Source organism: Lethenteron reissneri, chromosome 35 (genome assembly GCF_015708825.2).
Source record: "Lethenteron reissneri isolate LAM-NWPU_2019-01 chromosome 35, ASM1570882v1, whole genome shotgun sequence".
In the NCBI taxonomy this organism is placed as follows: domain Eukaryota; kingdom Metazoa; phylum Chordata; class Hyperoartia; order Petromyzontiformes; family Petromyzontidae; genus Lethenteron; species Lethenteron reissneri.
The window spans coordinates 6,971,073-6,991,270 of NC_083813.1; the positions used below are offsets into that span (position 1 = coordinate 6,971,073).

At 44.1% G+C, this 20,198-nt stretch overlaps 1 protein-coding gene across 1 annotated transcript in view; it reads left to right on the forward strand.

Moving 5' to 3' along the window:
* The first annotated feature begins 386 nt into the window (after positions 1-386).
* KDSR (3-ketodihydrosphingosine reductase) overlaps positions 387-20,198 on the forward strand; it is a 28,489-nt gene continuing 8,677 nt past the window's right edge. Inside the window, exons 1-9 of the mRNA XM_061565666.1 lie at positions 387-689; positions 10,449-10,538; positions 11,561-11,617; positions 11,901-11,966; positions 12,432-12,527; positions 14,049-14,240; positions 17,480-17,563; positions 18,092-18,175; positions 19,642-19,743. Coding sequence (XP_061421650.1) covers positions 552-689; positions 10,449-10,538; positions 11,561-11,617; positions 11,901-11,966; positions 12,432-12,527; positions 14,049-14,240; positions 17,480-17,563; positions 18,092-18,175; positions 19,642-19,743 — 909 coding nt within the window. The 5' untranslated portion in view covers positions 387-551. The remainder of the gene's footprint in view (positions 690-10,448; positions 10,539-11,560; positions 11,618-11,900; positions 11,967-12,431; positions 12,528-14,048; positions 14,241-17,479; positions 17,564-18,091; positions 18,176-19,641; positions 19,744-20,198) is intronic.

Consider the following 20,198-nt stretch of genomic DNA (forward strand, 5'->3'; position numbering starts at 1 on the left):
GGTGAAATCTAATCTTGATTTGAAGCTTACGTGACTTCGCCCAAAGAAGTATGGTAAAATCTAATGAACAAAAAACAGTGTTCATTAGTTTCGCTTCCGCAAAAAGTTGAACACTGCGTAACCCTCACAAATTCTCGCCACCACAAAAGCGGGGCCTTGCCTGGTAAAATCTAATCTTGATTTGAAGCTTACGTGACTTCACCGAAAGAAGTATGGTAAAAGCTAATGAACAAAAAACAGTGTTCATGAGTTTTAGCTGAGTGTGTGTCTTTCTCTCCACTCACTGCAATGGGATTGAGCGCTCTCCCATTGCTTGGCATCCGATCACGACACCCCCCGCCGCCCCTCCCCCTCCTCCCGTGCCCTTTGAACCCGGAAGCGAGCGAGCGTCCTCCCACGTCTGTCAACATTTCCCTGGTCCAGTGGGTAGCAGAGACAGAGAGAATTAAACACATTGAATCGTCGCTAATTGTGTGTGTGGGGAGGGGGGCGGTTGTTTTGTGGTGTTGTCGTCACCGCATCTATCTATTTAAAAGCAACAAAACCCATCGATGTTAGGCGTCGTGTCACTCCAGTCGGTAATGCTGCTGGTGGCGGTGGCGTTCGTGGTGGCATTCGTGCTGCTGCTGTACATGCTGTCTCCCCTCGTCAGCCCCGCGCGGCTGGGGCTCAGCGGCGCTCATGTGGTGGTGAGAGACCCCCCTCCACCACCACCACCACCACCTCCACTACCTCCTCCTCCCTCTTCGAGCATCAAAGTAACACAACGGCACCGAGTATGCGTGTACGGTTAGGCGAGAGCTCGGCTGGCGGTGGTGGTAGAGGCTATGAGTCAACACGAATTCATGGGATGATGCCGAGTTAATTGCATACGAACTTAAGGCGCTCATGTGGTGGTGAGACCCCCCCCACCACCACCTTCCAGCATCAAAGTAACACTGACAACGAGTACACTTGTACGGTTAGGCGAGAGCTCGGCTGGTGGTGGTGGTAGAGGCTATGAGTCAACACGAATTGATGGGATGATGCTGAGTTTACTGCATACGAACTTAAGGCGCTCATGTGGTTTTGACCCCCCCCCCCACCACTACCACCTTCCAGCATCAAAGTAACACTGACAACGAGTACACTTGTACGGTTAGGCGAGAGCTCGGCTTGGTGGTGGTGGAAGCTATGAGTCAACACGAATTCATGTCATGCTGTTGAGTTAACTGCATAAGAACGTAAGGCGCTCATGTGGTGGTGAGACCCCCTCCCCTCCCCAGCATCAGAGTAACACAACGACACAAAGTACACTTCTCATTAACTTGCTTCTGCTGCTGGTGGTAGTGAAGGCTCTGCTAAGCAGCATGAGTTAACGCGAATTAATGGAATGCTGTAGAGTTAACAGCGTTTGCTAACACCACGTGTGAGAGCCAGCGTTAGAGTGGTTTAACTACAGCGATATACTTTGATTTAAAGCTTTCGTGACTGCATCGATTCATATGCTTGGTTCTTTCGGTAAAGTCACGTAGAAGGGAAATAATGAAATAAGAAAAATGTAAAACAATAAAATTCTCACGACTTTTCGATTGCAACACAAGCAATCATCATCAGCTGTGAAAACTCACAGCAATGCACTTTGTAACTCATGCAATTACGTTAAACTCGTGTGATGGTGAGGCTATGCTAATCAGCAATGGTTAACACGAATTAATGGATTGCATGTCACGGTTGAGACCCAGCATTAGAGCAAAATACTACACGAATACACACGTCAAATATTAGTCTAATATAAGGACATTAGGGCTGGTGTGGGTTTGAGGCGAGTCAGCATTCGTTAACACGAATTACTGTTTAGATAACTCTCATCTCGCTTGATAAGGAGCTCGTGTGGTGGTGAGACTGTTAGTGTTACACACTTAACTAGTGTGTTAACTAGTACGTGTGGTGGTGAGACTGTTAGTGTTACACAGTGTTAACTAGCACGTGTGGTGGTGAGACTGTTAGTGTTACACAGTGTTAACTAGCACGTGTGGTGGTGAGACTGTTAGTGTTACACAGTGTTAACTAGCACGTGTGGTGGTGAGACTGTTAGTGTTACACAGTGTTAACTAGCACGTGTGGTGGTGAGACTGTTAGTGTTGCACAGTGTTAACTAGCACGTGTGGTGGTGAGACTGTTAGTGTTACACAGTGTTAACTAGCACGTGTGGTGGTGAGACTGTTAGTGTTGCACAGTGTTAACTAGCACGTGTGGTGGTGAGACTGTTAGTGTTGCACAGTGTTAACTAGCACGTGTGGTGGTGAGACTGTTAGTGTTACACAGTGTTAACTAGCACGTGTGGTGGTGAGACTGTTAGTGTTGCACAGTGTTAACTAGCACGTGTGGTGGTGAGACTGTTAGTGTTACACAGTGTTAACTAGCTCGTGTGGCGGTGAGACTGTTAGTGTTACACACTTAACTAGTGTGTTAACTAGCACGTGTGGTGGTGAGACTGTTAGTGTTACACAGTGTTAACTAGCACGTGTGGTGGTGAGACTGTTAGTGTTACACAGTGTTAACTAGCACGTGTGGTGGTGAGACTGTTAGTGTTACACAGTGTTAACTAGTGTGTTAACTAGCACGTGTGGTGGTGAGACTGTTAGTGTTACACAGTGTTAACTAGCACGTGTGGTGGTGAGACTGTTAGTGTTACACAGTGTTAACTAGTGTGTTAACTAGCACGTGTGGTGGTGAGACTGTTAGTGTTACACAGTGTTAACTAGCACGTGTGGTGGTGAGACTGTTAGTGTTACACAGTGTTAACTAGTGTGTTAACTAGCACGTGTGGTGGTGAGACTGTTAGTGTTACACAGTGTTAACTAGTGTGTTAACTAGCACGTGTGGTGGTGAGACTGTTAGTGTTACACAGTGTTAACTAGCACGTGTGGTGGTGAGACTGTTAGTGTTGCACAGTGTTAACTAGCTCGTGTGGTGGTGAGACTGTTAGTGTTACACAGTGTTAACTAGTGTGTTAACTAGCACGTGTGGTGGTGAGACTGTTAGTGTTACACAGTGTTAACTAGCACGTGTGGTGGTGAGACTGTTAGTGTTGCACAGTGTTAACTAGCACGTGTGGTGGTGAGACTGTTAGTGTTACACAGTGTTAACTAGCACGTGTGGTGGTGAGACTGTTAGTGTTACACAGTGTTAACTAGCACGTGTGGTGAGACTGTTAGTGTTGCACAGTGTTAACTAGTGTATTAGCTAGCACGTGTGGTGGTGAGAATGTTAGTGTTACACAGTGTTAACTAGCACGTGTGGTGGTGAGACTGTTAGTGTTACACAGTGTTAACTACCACGTGTGGTGGTGAGACTGTTAGTGTTACACAGTGTTAACTAGCACGTGTGGTGATGAGACTGTTAGTGTTGCACAGTGTTAACTAGCACGTGTGGTGGTGAGACTGTTAGTGTTGCACAGTGTTAACTAGCACGTGTGGTGGTGAGACTGTTAGTGTTACACAGTGTTAACTAGTGTGTTAACTAGCTCGTGTGGTGGTGAGACTGTTAGTGTTACACAATGTTAACTAGCTCGTGTGGTGGTGAGACTGTTAGTGTTACACAGTGTTAACTAGCACGTGTGGTGGTGAGACTGTTAGTGTTACACAGTGTTAACTAGTGTGTTAACTAGCACGTGTGGTGGTGAGACTGTTAGTGTTGCACAGTGTTAACTAGCACGTGTGGTGGTGAGACTGTTAGTGTTGCACAGTGTTAACTAGCACGTGTGGTGGTGAGACTGTTAGTGTTACACAGTGTTAACTAGCACGTGTGGTGGTGAGACTGTTAGTGTTGCACAGTGTTAACTAGCACGTGTGGTGGTGAGACTGTTAGTGTTACACAGTGTTAACTAGCTCGTGTGGTGGTGCGACTGTTAGTGTTACACAGTGTTAACTAGTGTGTTAACTAGCTCGTGTGGTGCTGAGACTGTTAGTGTTACACAGTGTTAACTAGCACGTGTGGTGGTGAGACTGTTAGTGTTACACAGTGTTAACTAGCACGTGTGGTGGTGAGACTGTTAGTGTTACACAGTGTTAACTAGTGTGTTAACTAGCTCGTATGGTGGTGAGACTGTTAGTGTTACACAGTGTTAACTAGCACGTGTGGTGGTGAGACTGTTAGTGTTACACAGTGTTAACTAGTGTGTTAACTAGCTCGTATGGTGGTGAGACTGTTAGTGTTACACAGTGTTAACTAGTGTGTTAACTAGCTCGTATGGTGGTGAGACTGTTAGTGTTACACAGTGTTAACTAGTGTGTTAACTAGCACGTGTGGTGGTGAGACTGTTAGTGTTACACAGTGTTAACTAGTGTGTTAACTAGCTCGTATGGTGGTGAGACTGTTAGTGTTACACAGTGTTAACTAGCGTTAAAGTCACGCAGATATAAAAATTATAAAATGATTGAAAAAATCACGACGTTTCCCAAAGAATATGAATTCCTGCAGTCACGAAAGCTTTAAGTCAAGATGTAACCACCTCTCCGGGGAGGGTTTCCACACAACCATTAGATCTTTTAACAGACTCCGAGACAGGAGGGCTCATCTGATCGAGCCGCTCACTTCTCTGGAGAGATACCGCGACACCCATATAATACCGATCGCCTTCATTTTAGTTTGCATTCTGACCACAAGTATTGTGGTGAATGCAGACATGATTAGCCGAGGTATTCCTAGCTCTGCGATCTTACATTTACTTGCAAATTCCATCTCTAGCCCCGCCCACTTCAAACATTAAACACATTCCTGCGGAGGGAGCTGGTAGGAACGTTGGGTTGCTCGGTCAATGGCCAGGGTCAACGGCGGCGTGGTGTATTCCGCAAATATGGCCGACTGTGAGGGCGGGCACAAGCCGGCGTGAGTAGGTTCAACGTTGAGTTTTATAAGGGCACCACGGGGTGACCAGCCCCTCCCCACCCAGCCCCACCCCTCCCACCCCCCACCCAGCCCCACCCCTCCCAGCCCCCACCCAGCCCCTCCCCACCCTCCCCACCCAGCCCCTCCCCACCCTCCCCACCCAGCTCCTCCCCACCCAGCCCCTCCCCACCCTCCCCTCCCCACCCAGCCCCTCCCTCCCCACCCAGCCCCTCCCCACCCTGTCCCTCCCCACCCTCCCCACCCTGTCCCTCCCCACCCTCCCCACCCAGCCCCTCCCTGCACGACGGACACAATAATCCCCTGTGGGCTGGTGTAACCAGGAGGTTCCTACCAGTATAACCTTTGGCTGCAGTAGCTCTCTCGCTGTATTTCTTCCTGCCTCAGCAGTCCGCCTGCTCTATTTTTTTCCACCTGAAGACGATTGCTTGTGTTGCGATCGAAACGTCGTGATTTTTTTTTCATTTCATTATTTTTCTGCCTGCGTGACTTTACCGAAAGACCCAAAGAATATGAAACTAACATGTTAAGCCAAGGTGTAGCATGCAGATAGTGCTGTACAACTAACCATGTCCACTCGCACATTGAGTGCATGTGGTGTTGATGCCTTATAATTTTACTATCAAAATAAAACGATTATTAAAATTGGCCTGCAGCACAAATGTGACGTGAGACCTTTTTTTTTATGAAAACAAACGCAATCGTGACAAAGTGGCACACTGCACTGTGAACTTTCTGACCTCACTTGCATTCCCAGCCGCAGCTCACATGAGTGGCGAGTGGCATAAGAATTGGCGCTGGCCCCGAACATTGGTGAAATATGGCCAAACAACCTTGATTTATCTTCTTGGTTCTTTCGGTAAAGTCACGTAGAAGGAAAATAATAAAATAATAAAAATCAAACATAAAATAATTCTCACGACGTTTCGGCCACAACGCAAGCAGCCGTCTCGACAGACCTGTTCTCCACCTGAAGACGGCTGCTTGCGTTGTGGCCGAAACGTCGTGAGAATGATTTTATTATGTTTTATTTTTATTATTTTCCTTCTACGTGACTTTACCGAAAGAACCAAGAAGATGAATCCCTGCAGTCACGAAAGCTTTAAATCGAAATTTAACCTTAATTGATACATTTTTGGAGATAATATGTAACTCTTCGTTTAAATAAAACGCTTATAACGACTAAATATAGCCATTCCGTACTCATATTTTATACAATTGTGTATGCGAGTTCCACGACCAATAACTGATGAGAAAATACAACACTGACATCATGTGATGAGCATTTGGGTGGTGATTTTCTTTCAAACAATAGATGCACTGTTGTACCATACTGTGTGCACATGTTTTCAATAAACGCCAGCCGGAGTAGCAAAAATGTGGAATTTCAATGAAGAACAGCATTACGCGGTACATGTTTCAGTGGTCGATTTGGCATCGAAATGCCGAGCAAGCACATCAGTTTTGGCTTGACCACCTGAATGTGAAATTGTAGTTGTTGTTCTGCAGCTACATCAGCCGTACGAAAGAATAAGTTGGCCTATCATTGACGTGGTTGTATGGTAAAGGTTGGTTAAGTTTTAATCTTTAAAGAATTGGAGCGATAGCATCACTATTTAAAAAACAAACCGTACGTCTTTCAATGCCCCCAGTTTTCTGATTTTATTAGTTACTTCAATCCGATGTAAATCTAAGTGTACTACTGTACATTGTAAGAATTTGGTGTTTGGTAGCGATTTGGGGAGTGTGGTGGCATGAGACCATATGGTAATTGCTGCATTACAACTTAAACAGAAATAAAAGATGCCTAATCCTCTGATGATAACCCTTGCGAGCTTTCCATAATCTGCTTTGCAAAGTAGAAAAAATGCTCATAATTAAGTTTTTGGGTTAGATCGCGTTATTCATAAATGTGTCGTAACCCTTCACCCGACACGGCCAATCAGCAAAAAGTGTCACGTTGAAAAAATACAAATAGTTCACTACTTTAGCCCACCTGTGTGTTGAAGAGTGAAACCACAACATTTACATTTTTTGAGTACGACGTTTCACTGGCCATTCTGGCGAATTGTCCAATGATGCTGGATGCAATTACCAGCGAAACGTACTAAAAAATTGTAAATGTTGTGGATTCACTCTTCAACACACCGGTGGGCTAAAGCAGTGAACTATTTGTCTTTTGTCAACGTGACACTTTTTTGCTGATTGGCCGTGTCGGGTGGTGGAGGGTTACGACACATTTATAAATAACGCGATCTAACCCAAAAAGTTTATTATGAATAATATTGGTCGCGAAAGCCTACGTGTTAAAAAAAAATGCTGCAAACGTGCGTGTGCACTTGTGGATACGATTTGTTGGTGCTCGACCTTTCACTCGGAATATTGCTTCTGCTGTGCAACCAATTCAAATACAACACGTTACGGTGATGTTGATGTGAACGTTTTGTCCCATAAAAACATACACGTGCAGTTAAACCACTGTAAACATTTTTTATTTGTTTTCAATTTGAATTTGTAAAAAAAAATGTTAGGAATCTTGAATTAAAAAAATGGGTAGCTTAAAAAATATTAAATACTATTTAAAAATGTGCATATGAATAGTAATTATACTACAACATCACCGATGTGCTATTGAGTTTTTAATCACGCTGTGTTTAGTTCACAAAAACAGTTTTTCCTGTTATCTTGCAGCCAGCCGTTATACTTCCGTTTTAGTTAAGAACAGTTTTGTTTGTTTTTATGCAAACAAATAGATAAAAGTATGTAGTTTAGACTTTAGTCTTATCAGAATTTTCAGTCGTTGGTTGCCGAGTTCAATGAACTGAAGTAATGCAGTTTTGTTTGTTTATGATAAAAAAACGAATCTTTAGCAAAACAGAAAACACCCCTGAGGCTTGAATATGATGATAAAAGTACGACGTGTAAGAAACACTCTTGTCTAGAAGTATTTGTGTAGACTTTAAAGTAATTTAACTCTGCACATGAAGTCAAAACCGGACACAAAAATACTTTACGTGCTTTGTGTTTTTTTGCCTTGTTTTCCGCTGTGCATTTAAGGGGGCAAATCTGACGGGGGGGGGGGGGGGGGTGGGTTTCTGTGTTGTGGTCTTGGCCTCAAAGAAATCTTTATGATGTGGTCTAATTTGTAGGTCGTGTACCAAAAATCACTTTTATCCTAAATGCCAAATACCTTCACTAAGTATTCTCTAAATGTGAATGTAAAGCCAAATAATTATTTTTATTCGACTTTTTCAACAAATTAACTGAGAAGTCACACACTACGTCTCTGCTTGCCTCTGTCTCTGTGTGTATCTGTCCCTTTGTCTCTGTTGCTCCCTCTGTCTATCTCTGCCTCCATCTCGTTCTGCCTCTCATCATCGCCCTTCGTCTCTCTGTTTATATCTCCCTGATTTCTCCCTCAGTTCTCGTGATTCTTCTTGTCGGTCTTGCTGTCTCTTGCACGCTGTCTCTCGCTTTCTCTCTCCCTCTGCCCCCCCCCCCCCCCGTCTTTTATCTCTCTTTTTCTCTCTGTCTGCCCATCAACCTGCGCTTGTAATGCTGCTGCTGTTGCAGCTTCCGTACCCTCCGCTCAACTCTTCTTCCTGACCCACCCCCACCGTTATGGCGGTGGTCATGTGGCTTTGGCCTGCGGTGCTCAAATACCGCTTGGCATTTTTCTTGTACACTTTGCCCATAATTCAAAGGTGTAGTGAACATGTAACCTAGGGTCACCCTTGCAAAAGAGGCAATGCTTTTTCTTGTCGCTCAGTGTTTATTTCATCTCCCGGTTACATAAATGAAACAACGCCAACATTTTTTGGACCCCCTAGTAAGTTGTAGTGGGAAGACAATTGTGCCAGGATGTGGTGGGTGTCTCGCAACCTTGTTATGTTGTGCATGTTGACTTAATAGGTGCTGCCTAACATAATGTATTGCAGGTATGTATGCGTGTGATTTGTATTGTGTTTTCCACCGTGGTTTGTGTTTTCCATCGTGGTGGAAACACAATACAAATAACAATATAGAAGCCTGGGTAAAGTTATATGGCCAGGAGTCGGAGCCATTCCCTGTTCACCTTAGGATGCGACAGAGATGTCGTCTGGCTCCCACATTGTTTAACATCATCTTTGACCACGTAGTTCGAGAAGCTTTCCATGGCTGTACCGGAGGAATTCCCATCTGGTACAGATACAACGGGAGGCTGATCAGTGCCCGGGTGCGGTCGAGGGATTGGTTCCCTATTGGTCAACCATGTTATGTATGCTGATGATCTGGTGGTTGCTGCTCACTCAGAAGAGTAGGAGGCGCTGCTGCTAAACCTGGAGTGTGCCACTTAGAGGCGGGGTCTTATCATCAGCCCCATCAAAACTGAGCACCTGCCCGGGGAATTTTTGCCATCAAACACTCCACCCCCTAAGCTCCCCATTGGTGATGGAGCGGTTGTGGAGAGAGTGGAGAGTTTCCCATGCCAGGGCAGTGTGCTTATGACCAGCTCTGGTTTGACAGCAGAGGTCTCACTCCGAATCAGCCGGGCGGCATTATCTTTTCATTGGCTGCCCAATGCTGTGTGAAAATGACCTGGTCGGTTGCTCTACATGATTCTTCGGGTCTTCTCGGCCACAGCCAGGCCCTCCCTTTATGCTTGTGAAACGGAGACCCTTCAAATGGAACATCTGCACCAGTTAGAAACATTCAGGCTGGCATGCCTACGATCCATCCTGGGTTTAACCAGGCTGAATTGTGGGAGGAGCTCACAAATCCTTGAAAGATCTGGACACATTCTTGTCAGTGAGCTCCTCTGGCAGGCATTGGCTGGGTCATGTAGCCCACATGCCCAGCTACGGCATGCCCAAGCAGCTTCTGTTTGACTGCATAGAGGGGGCTAAACGGGCACAACATGTGCTGGAGAAGAGATGGACAAATACAGTACGGGAGGATGTGGAGCTGAGTGAACTTGCCGACGACTGGTACCAGCGGTCTCAAGATCGGCCTCTATGGAGGAGGCCTGTGAAGGACACTACCATTTTTTCTCTCCACCTGAAGAAGACCGCTTGTGTTGCGATCGAAACGTCGTGGGTTTTTTGCTTTAGATTTTTGTTTTATATCTACGTGACTTTACCGAAAGAACCAAGAATATATATACTACTGGGCAGTTGGAGAGAATCGCCCTCCAGCGACAACGGAGGGCAGAGGAGTGACGCTCACAACAATGGGCGGAGCGCCGGGCAGCTAAAATTCAGTAAGTTGGCACAGGAGTGGGGTACAGCTGGTGCATCTACCAGTCATCTCAGTCAGGCAACCCATGGCACCTGCTGGGTCTGTCCCGAGACCTCCTGCACATTGAGGCCACTTCACGTGGCCTCGAAGTGCACCTGGCCTGGCACAGGCGCCATGGTGACGTCACCGTCACTTAGTGGCGAATGTCGGATATTGCTATTTGTATTGGTATTGTGAGCACCTAGTGCTGATCTATTGCCGATCTTCATGGTTCATACCTCTCGCTTCAGCAGCCCAAACAAGCTAACAAGTGAATCTTTTGACAATGTGTCCATTTGCAGGTGACTGGTGGATCTAGTGGCATTGGGAAAGCCATCGCCATCGAGTGTGTCCGACAAGGAGCCTGTGTTACTCTGGTGGCCAGGAACGAGGTGAAAACCCACACGCGGTGTTGTCAGTTGTCGTTGATCCTCAGCTTGATCGGTGACGTGGCCGATTCGAAGCGTGGTTGACGCTTTTTCAAAGGGTTTGTGGCTCAAGTCCGGCGACCGCCCCTGGGTTGTACTGGAAGTGTGTCAGTTTGACACGTAGGCTTTCGCGATAGTAAATGTTGTGGATTTTCTCTCAAACACACCGGTGTGCTGTACTAGTAACGAATTGGTATTTTCTGTTTTACGTGACAAACCTTACTAATTGGCTGTGTCGGGTGCTGTCGGGTTTCACGACACGTTTATATTTACGAGATCGAAACCAAAAAAACCTGTTTTGTGGAAGTGTGTAAAGTCATTATGTCTCACAATGGAATCTAAAGGTGCCAGTGATGTTATTTGAAAAGAAGAGTGGACAGTGTGTGCCTCCAGTCATGGTCCACATTAGACATTTTTGATTAATTACTCACAAATTGCTTAATTGTGACAAACCACATAGCAACATTGCCATCTTCTGCCAGATTTCATGCTCATTTGCAGGCTATTTCTCTGCACACCTCATGTCACACAGGGGGACAATTTCCACTTTGTAGTTTGGGGGATCCCCCTGACTAGACTGCAGATGGCCATTGAAATTGTTGAGATAAGATGTGGTTTGATGCACATTGAGTTGCTGAGGCATTTAAACACCATATCAATGTAAATCCTTAAATTAATATCAGCACTGCTTGGTTTCCAGCCCTTAATGTACACATTAGGGTTGTTCAGTGACAAGTGGTAAGCCGGTAACCATTTACTGGTTCAGAAAGTCGAGAACCTTTCATAGCAGGACGTTAGTAACAATGCACCGTACATACGGCACTGTGGCAAGCCTAAGCTACCGCGTGGCATATTTTCCCTCGTTTTTCCATTATGAAGGTGTATGATGTGAAGTGTATTGCTCCGTACGTTCAGCGGCTACCAGTTACACAAACAAACGTTTCGTGAGTAACGTGCGTGACAACGTTGTCTTGCTTTTTCTGCAGACGAAGCTTCTGCAGGCGAAGAGGGAGGCTGAAGAGCACGTTGTGAATGAAAGCCAGGTATGAGGTGTTCCTCAAGAATATAATATTGAACGTTGCAATGGTTTCATAGTTTATTTATATTTTAAATTTGGTTAAAGAGTGGTGTTAGTATGATGAACTTATTTCGCACCGGACTTAGCAAACCGTGCTAATAGGAGGTGCGGAGGTAAGAACAACAAACTAAACAAAAAACGCAGCTCTAAAGAAATATTAGTGCAGCGAATCAATGTTTTCTGGTATGATATTCTGTACATACTTGTCTAATACAGATTTTGTGTGTTTGTGGTTTTTAAACGTTAAGGCAGTGCTGTGCATCTCGGTGGATGTGTCAAATGACTTCAACCAAGTTGAAAGTGTCATTAAACAGGTGAGCTGTGGTCACATTCTGACATAAATTAGCACGCATGTGCTGAGATTACACAGCGTTATAACATGACTGACTATAGTAGAGCCCATAAGGTATATGTTATACTTGCTTAAATAGATCCGTATATGTGCATTGGACTCATCGACATGGTTCTGATAACTTGATATAATAACCAGAGACTTACATAAAACCCAATAGCTAACATAGATCCCACAGACTTGTATAGGGGCCAGAATTGTACATAAACCCATAGATTTACATAGAACCTACAGACATTATTAATGGATCCATAGACTAACATGGGCTCACACGAATATAGCCTCCAGACTTAAGTTGGGCAATGTTTTTGTTGGACTGCATACATCACTTTAGCATCGTAGGTTACTGAACCATAGTGTAAAAAATAGTGTTTGACCATGGTACGCTATACCAGGCATGCTGTTTTTTAATGCTCTTGGTATCCAGGCTCAAGAGAAACTTGGGCCGGTGGACATGCTCGTCAATGCTGCAGGTACTTCAATCGCCGGACGCTTTGAAGACATCAAACCTCAGGAGTTCAAGGTTCGCAGCAAAAAGGCAAAATAGCTGAAGGCCTATTTCAGGTCAATATTGGGACATTGTATCATGTCTATATCTTTATAATGTTTACTACATTTGGGGATGATGCCGAGGTGTCATGGTTAGCACGTAGTTGAAACAATGATGGTGAGATATTAACTACCTCGCCTGGTGTGCAAGAGGTCGTGGGTTTCATCCCGGCCCTGACGCCCGTATATTTGGAGTTTGCATGTTCTCTCCGTGGTCGTGTAGATTTTTTTCATTTAGAAACATGCGTTTAGAGTATTTGGCTGATCTAAATTTCCACATGATAAGCCATTTCTTTGAGCTATCATTTGTGGCCAGGTCGCTTCTGATAAAGAGCTAATAGCTCAGTGGGCATTACCTGGTAAAATAAAATAATAAGAGTATTCATGGGCAAGTTTCTTATTCCCCCTGCCTCATATCTACCCAGGAGTACAACTGGGTGCACCTTAGATGATTGGCAAGGTGTGTGTGGTGAGCCAAAGTGTTGGTGCAACTTCTTCAAAGATGTTTGGCCAGCGTGGAAGTGTAGGCCCTTTACACTCAAGGGAGCTCTCTTGCGGGTAAAGGGGGGTGGCGCACGGCTGTAATCAAGCGCTGTGGGGACATGATAATTGTTTTTTTACCCTTCTATCTGGCAACAAAACTGACACCTTTTTTACAAGGAGTCATGTTTGCATAGACCACAATACCTGCAGCCATAATGCAAACATAAAACATAACTCTGATAATATATGCACTGTCCTTGAAGTTGATTGGTCCACACCCGAGACAGCTTTTCTTAGAGCCTAGTCTCACATGGGTTGGACCAGATGACGCCAAAAGGCGCACAACTCAAACATGACTCCTTGTAAAAAAGGTGTCAGTTTTGTTGCCAGTTAGAACGGTAAAATTTTTTTTTTATATTTTTTACTGGCAAATGAGGTTCCAATGGTGCTGTGGGGACAGTGAGGGTTGTGGATCACAAATGTTTTGAAACTCCCTTCCCGTGGGCATCAACGTGCCACACTACCGCAAAATGTGGACCAATCTCCATCTGTTCCACCTGTATGGGACAGTGTTGTCTTTTCGCATGTGTTGCGTTTTCCCCGGCAGCTCGGGTTTCCTCCCACGTGTAAACAATCAATCATTGATTGGCTTAGCGCATCTCACTATATAGAGTACCACGTAGTTTGGGGCAATTGTTGGCATCGGCTAACTGCCTGGCTACCTTCCCTCTTGTCTGTGGTTCCTCGTGCCCCTGATTCATTATATCTCGTCGAGAGCGAGTGAAAACCGCACTTTACAAGTTGAAATTCTTCTCATTGTTAGCGGAGGCACTCTTCTGCCAGCAGTGGCATGAACACATAATTGCAGAGCTGCAACCTTTTACCCTTTTATTGATGTGTGTCGAAACGTTTGTCTCTGTATAGATTAACGTGCAGTCTGAATTGTGTAGCAGTGTTCTTGTGTGTTTTATACCCTTCCGCATGCACCTGTTTGTCTGCCTGCCTGGATTAGCGGCTGATGGAGGTCAACTACCTGGGCAGCGTGTTCACCAGCCTGGCGGTGGTGCCGGGCATGAAGGAGCGGCGGAAGGGCCGTGTGGTGTACGTGTCCTCGCAGGCTGGTCAGCTCGGCCTCTACGGCTTCACGGCGTACTCGCCGACCAAGTTTGCCCTCCGCGGTCTGGCCGAGGCCCTGCAGATGGAGGTGTGCGTGGTTCTGGCGGCATTGGTGGCCTTCAGTTTGAGCGAGGGATCACCTTCGTTAACATTTAGGCTGACCGTACATATTACTTTAATTAAGCTCGATGTTGACAAAGGAGAATACCCTGTTAAGCAATTGTCTGGCGCCGTAGTGGTGAGATGTTATCTGTCTCGCCTGGTTCGATCCCGACCCTGACGCCTGTATATTTGGAATGTGCACATTCTCCGGGTCCTCCGGGTTTTCCCAGCACATTTAGAAACATGAGTTTATAGTATTTGGCTGGTATAAATTTCCACGTGATAAGCCACTTTGGTGAGCTTTCATTAGCAGGGCAGGTTGCTTTTGAAAAAGAATTAAATAGCTGAGTGGACTTTACCTAATAAATAAAGTAGTTTATAGATTTATAGTTTAAGAGAATATTTTTAGATTTCAAAATGAGCAACATGAGGAATGTAGCCAATTCACTTAGAAAGGAAAGGCCTTTGAGTGGTAAAATAAGCGAGGGTAGGAATATTCCATGCACTGACTTCATATACCTGTGGATTAAGAATATCCTGATTGTGTACTTCTGCAGTTTCCCTACATCAGTTGTTACTGTTATTTTTTGTTCAATTGAATGTAAAGGAAATTAATTTGCATTACTTAGCGAGCAGAGCAAACCATATCCATGAGTTTGTAAACTATCTGGTTTTCACTATTTTGTTTGTATTCGTTCCAAATTCTTTAAAATAAGCTTCACATAATTTCTGCAAAGAATGCCCGCACCAATGTCAAATGCACAGCTGTGAATAAGGGTCATTGGGTGGATCTAATTGTTGGTAAAAAAAAATGTCCCGCAATTGAATATGAGCCCTGAAGTTGGAGGCAGGCCAAAATGTCTGAGTGCTCGCAGCTGTAATTTCCTTGCAGAATTCTGCTTTTTAATTCATTGCAGTTTGATGCAGTGGAGAAGTGTGTAGATTACATTTCTCTCATTTTTATTTAAAACCTGCCCCACCCCCCACCCCCCGTGAAAACAGTAAGATTTTCATTTCTAAACATAAAAATTCACGTAAATATATGCAATATGAGCAATCGCTTTGGTTTGGAAGCTATGTGTCCACTTCAAAAGTTGGCATGTCTAGTTGATCAGGATATTCCAACACAATTCACAATTGACGAATATTCTATTCCAATTGTATTTCTGCAAATTAAATCGTGTTAAATAAAGACCTTTGACTGCCGTGCTGCTATGATACAACGCAGCAGGTCTTCATTAAAGAAACGAGATCTCTGGTCTCAAAGTATCCAGTTTTCAGTTTCATGTATTAGGTGTAGCCCTGAGAGCCATTCAGCTCTTGAATCGGGTGCAACCGCAACAAACAAAAAACTAAAACATGAACAAGAAAACATCTTAAAGTGACTATGCGCAAACAGAAAAATCCAGGAAAAAAACTGCAAAGTCTTCCAAAAAAAAACACTGTACACCAACGCAGTGCAAAAATCCCAGTGGGATACGAGTCAAACAACAACAACCACAAGACAACTTAGACTAAAGCCATCATTCTAACTCCGTACTACAACAAACAAACATGGCCAAACCAAAAAACTTTTCGAAATCAGCAAAATAAAGCCATAAAAGCAATGAAACAGTGATCATAGGAACTGTGACCGACATTTCACAATGAACGACATAAACAACATGTACCACCAAACCCTGTAGCCATAGCTGGCTACATGAGTCACTCCACAACAGCAGGAGCATCAATAGGAGTATAAAAAAAATTCAAATGCACCTTTAAAGATCAGCACACTAAATCAAAACACAAGATCATACGTTGCAAGGGTCATTCGGAATGAAAACATGTATGTATGTCGCCAATCCTGCTAATCAAAGGGCTATTATCTGCTGCTAAACAAATGTTATCTTCTTCTTGGTTCTTTCGGTAAAGTCACGTAGAATGGAAATAATAAAATAATAAAAAGAAAACATAATAAAATAATTCTCACGACGTTTCGGCCACAACGCAAGCAGCCGTCCTGAGGTGAAGAACAGGTCTGTCGAGAAGACAGCGTCTGAATATCTTCCCGACAGACCTGTTCTTCACCTGAGGACGGCTGCTTGTGTTGTGGCCGAAACGTCGTGAGAATTATTTTATTATGTTTTATTTTTATTATTTTATTATTTCCATTCTACGTGACTTTACCGAAAGAACCAAGGAGATGAATCCCTGCAGTCACGAAAGATTTACATCGAAATGTTATCTTCTGCTTAAAGCTGAAGGAAGCTTGAAAATAACTTCGGCATCGTTATACCGTGCAATTTACAACGCAGGTCTCAATGTGCAACCTCTCCAAACACATTTACTATCTGTTATAAAGTAGTGGCCTGCTTTACAAGATAAACAAACTGTGTTTATTAAAGCACTGAGAGTAAATTATGTGAAATTAATTAACTGCAATGTATACTGTACTTAACAAAAAATATTATTAGGAATATATCTAATAAATATTTTGTTAGATTTTAAGACGAAAATAGTTCATGGGCTACGACACTGACCATAAACCTCATGAATAATATTTTTTTGGCCAGGCCTTAAATGCAGCCAAGGATTCGAAGTTTTTTTTTCTTCCAAGGGAAGAGCATTCCACAAGCGTGGTGATGCAAGAGAAGCATCTTAAGTCAAAATGGGGGGACACTTTGATGTGCATGCAACATTTTAGGGTGAGGAATCCCATTGGTTTGACAGAAATGTGAAGATACAGCACTTCTGGTTATAGCTCACTGCAAAATATTTGTTGAAATCGGATTAAAAAAAAACAACTGCCAGTGTTTGATTTCTTTAGTGTTCAGCATTTAAACCTGGCATTGTTTTAAGCCAGCTTGGTGTATGTGATAACAGGTGGTCAATCCTTTCGCTCTTGGTCGTTCCTGAGCATGTGCAGCGAGCAGATTCAGCAATGAAATCAGCTCGTGTGCAGGTACTTTGGGCGGCGTGTTACATCTCAAAACCATGAGAGATGGCGACGACTTGGGGAAGCCTTCATCCAGCAGTGGATCGATCATGGCTGCTGACAAGAATGATGATGACCGGGAATGTTCATTGTCATTTCTTCGTTATGTGCATCACCTTGCGTGCACGTTATAATGGTCCACAAAGCCCCTTCAGGGGTTCTGCGATTCAAAATCTAGAGACGTTCTTGGGCCAAGTGGCCCGTGGTGGCAGTGGCTGCATTCTGTGATGTTTGTTGTTTGCCTCCAGGTTAAGCCATACAATGTGTACGTGACACTGGCCTTTCCACCAGACACGGACACCCCTGGCTTTCATGAGGAAATCAAGGGCAAGGTGGGATTTCCACAGCAACCATACATAGCAGGACAGTCCTTGGCTCCTGGCGAATAACAGACATAATAATCATCGGTTTGAAACGTACACTCTCCTTGTTCATGCTTTGCTCTATTTTTGTTTGATTTTGGAAAACCGTATCCGCCTGCCCGCCGTACCTTCATTATTGACAGCTTGCAGCTCAGCACACGGCAGATGCCTGCGCAGCGCGACTCACGACCTCCTCTTGATACCAAGATCCAGGATGGTCACCGTGTCTATGCGCCGCTTCTCGGTGGCAGCCCCAACAGTCTGGAACGATATCCCCTCTGCACATTCGCAGCATCACCTCAATCGCCTCCTTCAAGAGAGACTTAAAAACTCACCTCTACAATCATGCTTTCGAGCGACTCTGAGCTTGGCTCCGCGCCTCTGAGTTGCGGCCACTACGTCTGCAAATTTGCGCGCGTTATAAATTGAACTAATATTATTATGTATGTGTATTGCAATAACTTTTAACAATCTGCTCTGCTATTTCGCTTCCTGCAGCCACTGGAGACGAAGCTGATATCAGAGACCGCCGGCCTCTACCAACCAGAATTTGTTGCAAAGATCATCGTAAAGGATGCTGTGGTAAGCCATAACCTGCACTTGATCCTAACCACCAAAGCATGTTCAACAGATTGAATGAACTAAGACGATGTTATCCGTAATTGAGGTTTTTTTTGGGGTTAGATCGCATAAATATCAATGTGTTTTTAATCCCGCCACCACCCGACACAGCCAATTAGTTAAGGTTTGTCACTTAAATAAAACATGACAATTAGTTACGAGTTCAGTGTTGGATAGTAAACTCACAACATTTACAATTCGAGTGCGACGTTATGCCAGTAATGACACCCACCCTCATCAGGCGACAACCACAAGTGTGGAGAAATCTTCCTGTTTCGGTCTTTAATTGAGGGGTACATGGGATGTAGTCGCTGTGAGAGAAGACCAGAAGGGGGTGTTAATTAGTCATATAAATTACAAATAATATCTATTACTAGTGGGGTTATTCACAGTTAATCAACATACATAAGAAGACTATGTTCGCTAACATGCCTTGGTGCCACCTATCCCATGGTAGCTTAGCCCCAGAATGCTTGTATTTATATATGTTATTCAACTAGTTCCTTCACTAGATTATATATATATATTTTTTTATATTATTTATTCTAATTCAGTTAAATATCGTTGGAGAAGCTGACTGCACTTTGTAACGTTTCTGCTGTTTGTTAGTTCCAGTTAAAGTCATCCTCCGTGAATTCTTGTTGCTTCATGTTCCTGCGTAGAACTGTGAGAATGCTTTTCTCGAGTTCAGAAGCATGAATATGCATCTCCTCTGTGGAGCATTTTTCCTTAAAATAGCCTTCACGCTGACAGCTGCAATTTCAGTGATTGTAATAACAGATCTAATCCACGTGCATACGTACACATACACACAAACGAATGGCTCTCGGTCTGTGGGGATGAATGCAATTTGCAGAAAAGGTCACATGACTCATTCCCGTATTGAATTGCAGGCGATTGGTTGAACGTGGTAAATGTTCGTTTTGTAGTAAAGCAATATTTGATGCATTCAACAGCTAAAGATGAGAGAGAAACATTTAATCAATCGTCTTTTTAAAATCGTATATCAGGTGGCAATTTAATGGCTTTTAGTCGTTATTACCTGCTGACCTAAAGCATGTGCTGTTTATGCACAACTGGTTGGTTCCGTTTTGCAAAGTTTCACTTATGCATTAGTAAAGCCTTCCATTTAGGGGTAAGCTCAGTGCAATGGGTATTTTTCTAGCCCGAGAACAAATATGTCATTACAGTCATTGTGTGTGGGCTGTAACATTTCCAACAGAATCGGCTGACATGGGGGTGAAAAACATCCGTTGTTTGATTTTACACCTTTGTGTTGTCTCCATTAAAATGTGTGTGAATGGGGCTAAGTACAATAATGGTAGGCCTGTCACGGTGATTCATCTTTCGCGGCAAGAGTTTGTCTATTGAATCTCACACCTCGTCATTTGACACGTTGGCGCTTGCTTTTTTTTCCATTATTTCAGCTCGGAAACTTTAACAGTTCTGTGGGCTCCGACGGCTACATGCTTTGCTCCCTTACGTCCGGCATGTCCCCAGTCACCAGCATCACCGAGGGCCTTCAGCAGGTGCACACCCAACCACCCACAGGCTCAAATAGCCTCTTGTTCTTTGCTGAAATATCGCTGCAGATTTCTATGAATGTGTAATGGTAAGCACACTGGACCGGCAGTGCAGAGGTCAATAGTTAACTTTGATCTCCTGGCTTGACAGTGGACACAATGAGCAAGTTTATTAATTCTACACTGCCTCTGTCCACCCTCACAATGGGTCCTCCAATCAGCAGGTCGTTTGTGGTATGGTAAAGTGTGGCTCCTCCCACCTCATTAAAGATGTCTGACCAGTGTGGAAGAGTAGGCTACTTACCCTCTTGAGGTCCCTACAGTGGAAGTCCTTGTGTCAGCAGTGACATAAATAAGCAATTGCATATTACATTTATGGCCTTTTGTAAGTCTACTGCTGGATGAGGGCCTTCTAACAGTTCATTAACCGTACTTTACCACATTGGTCAGTGTGAGTTGGT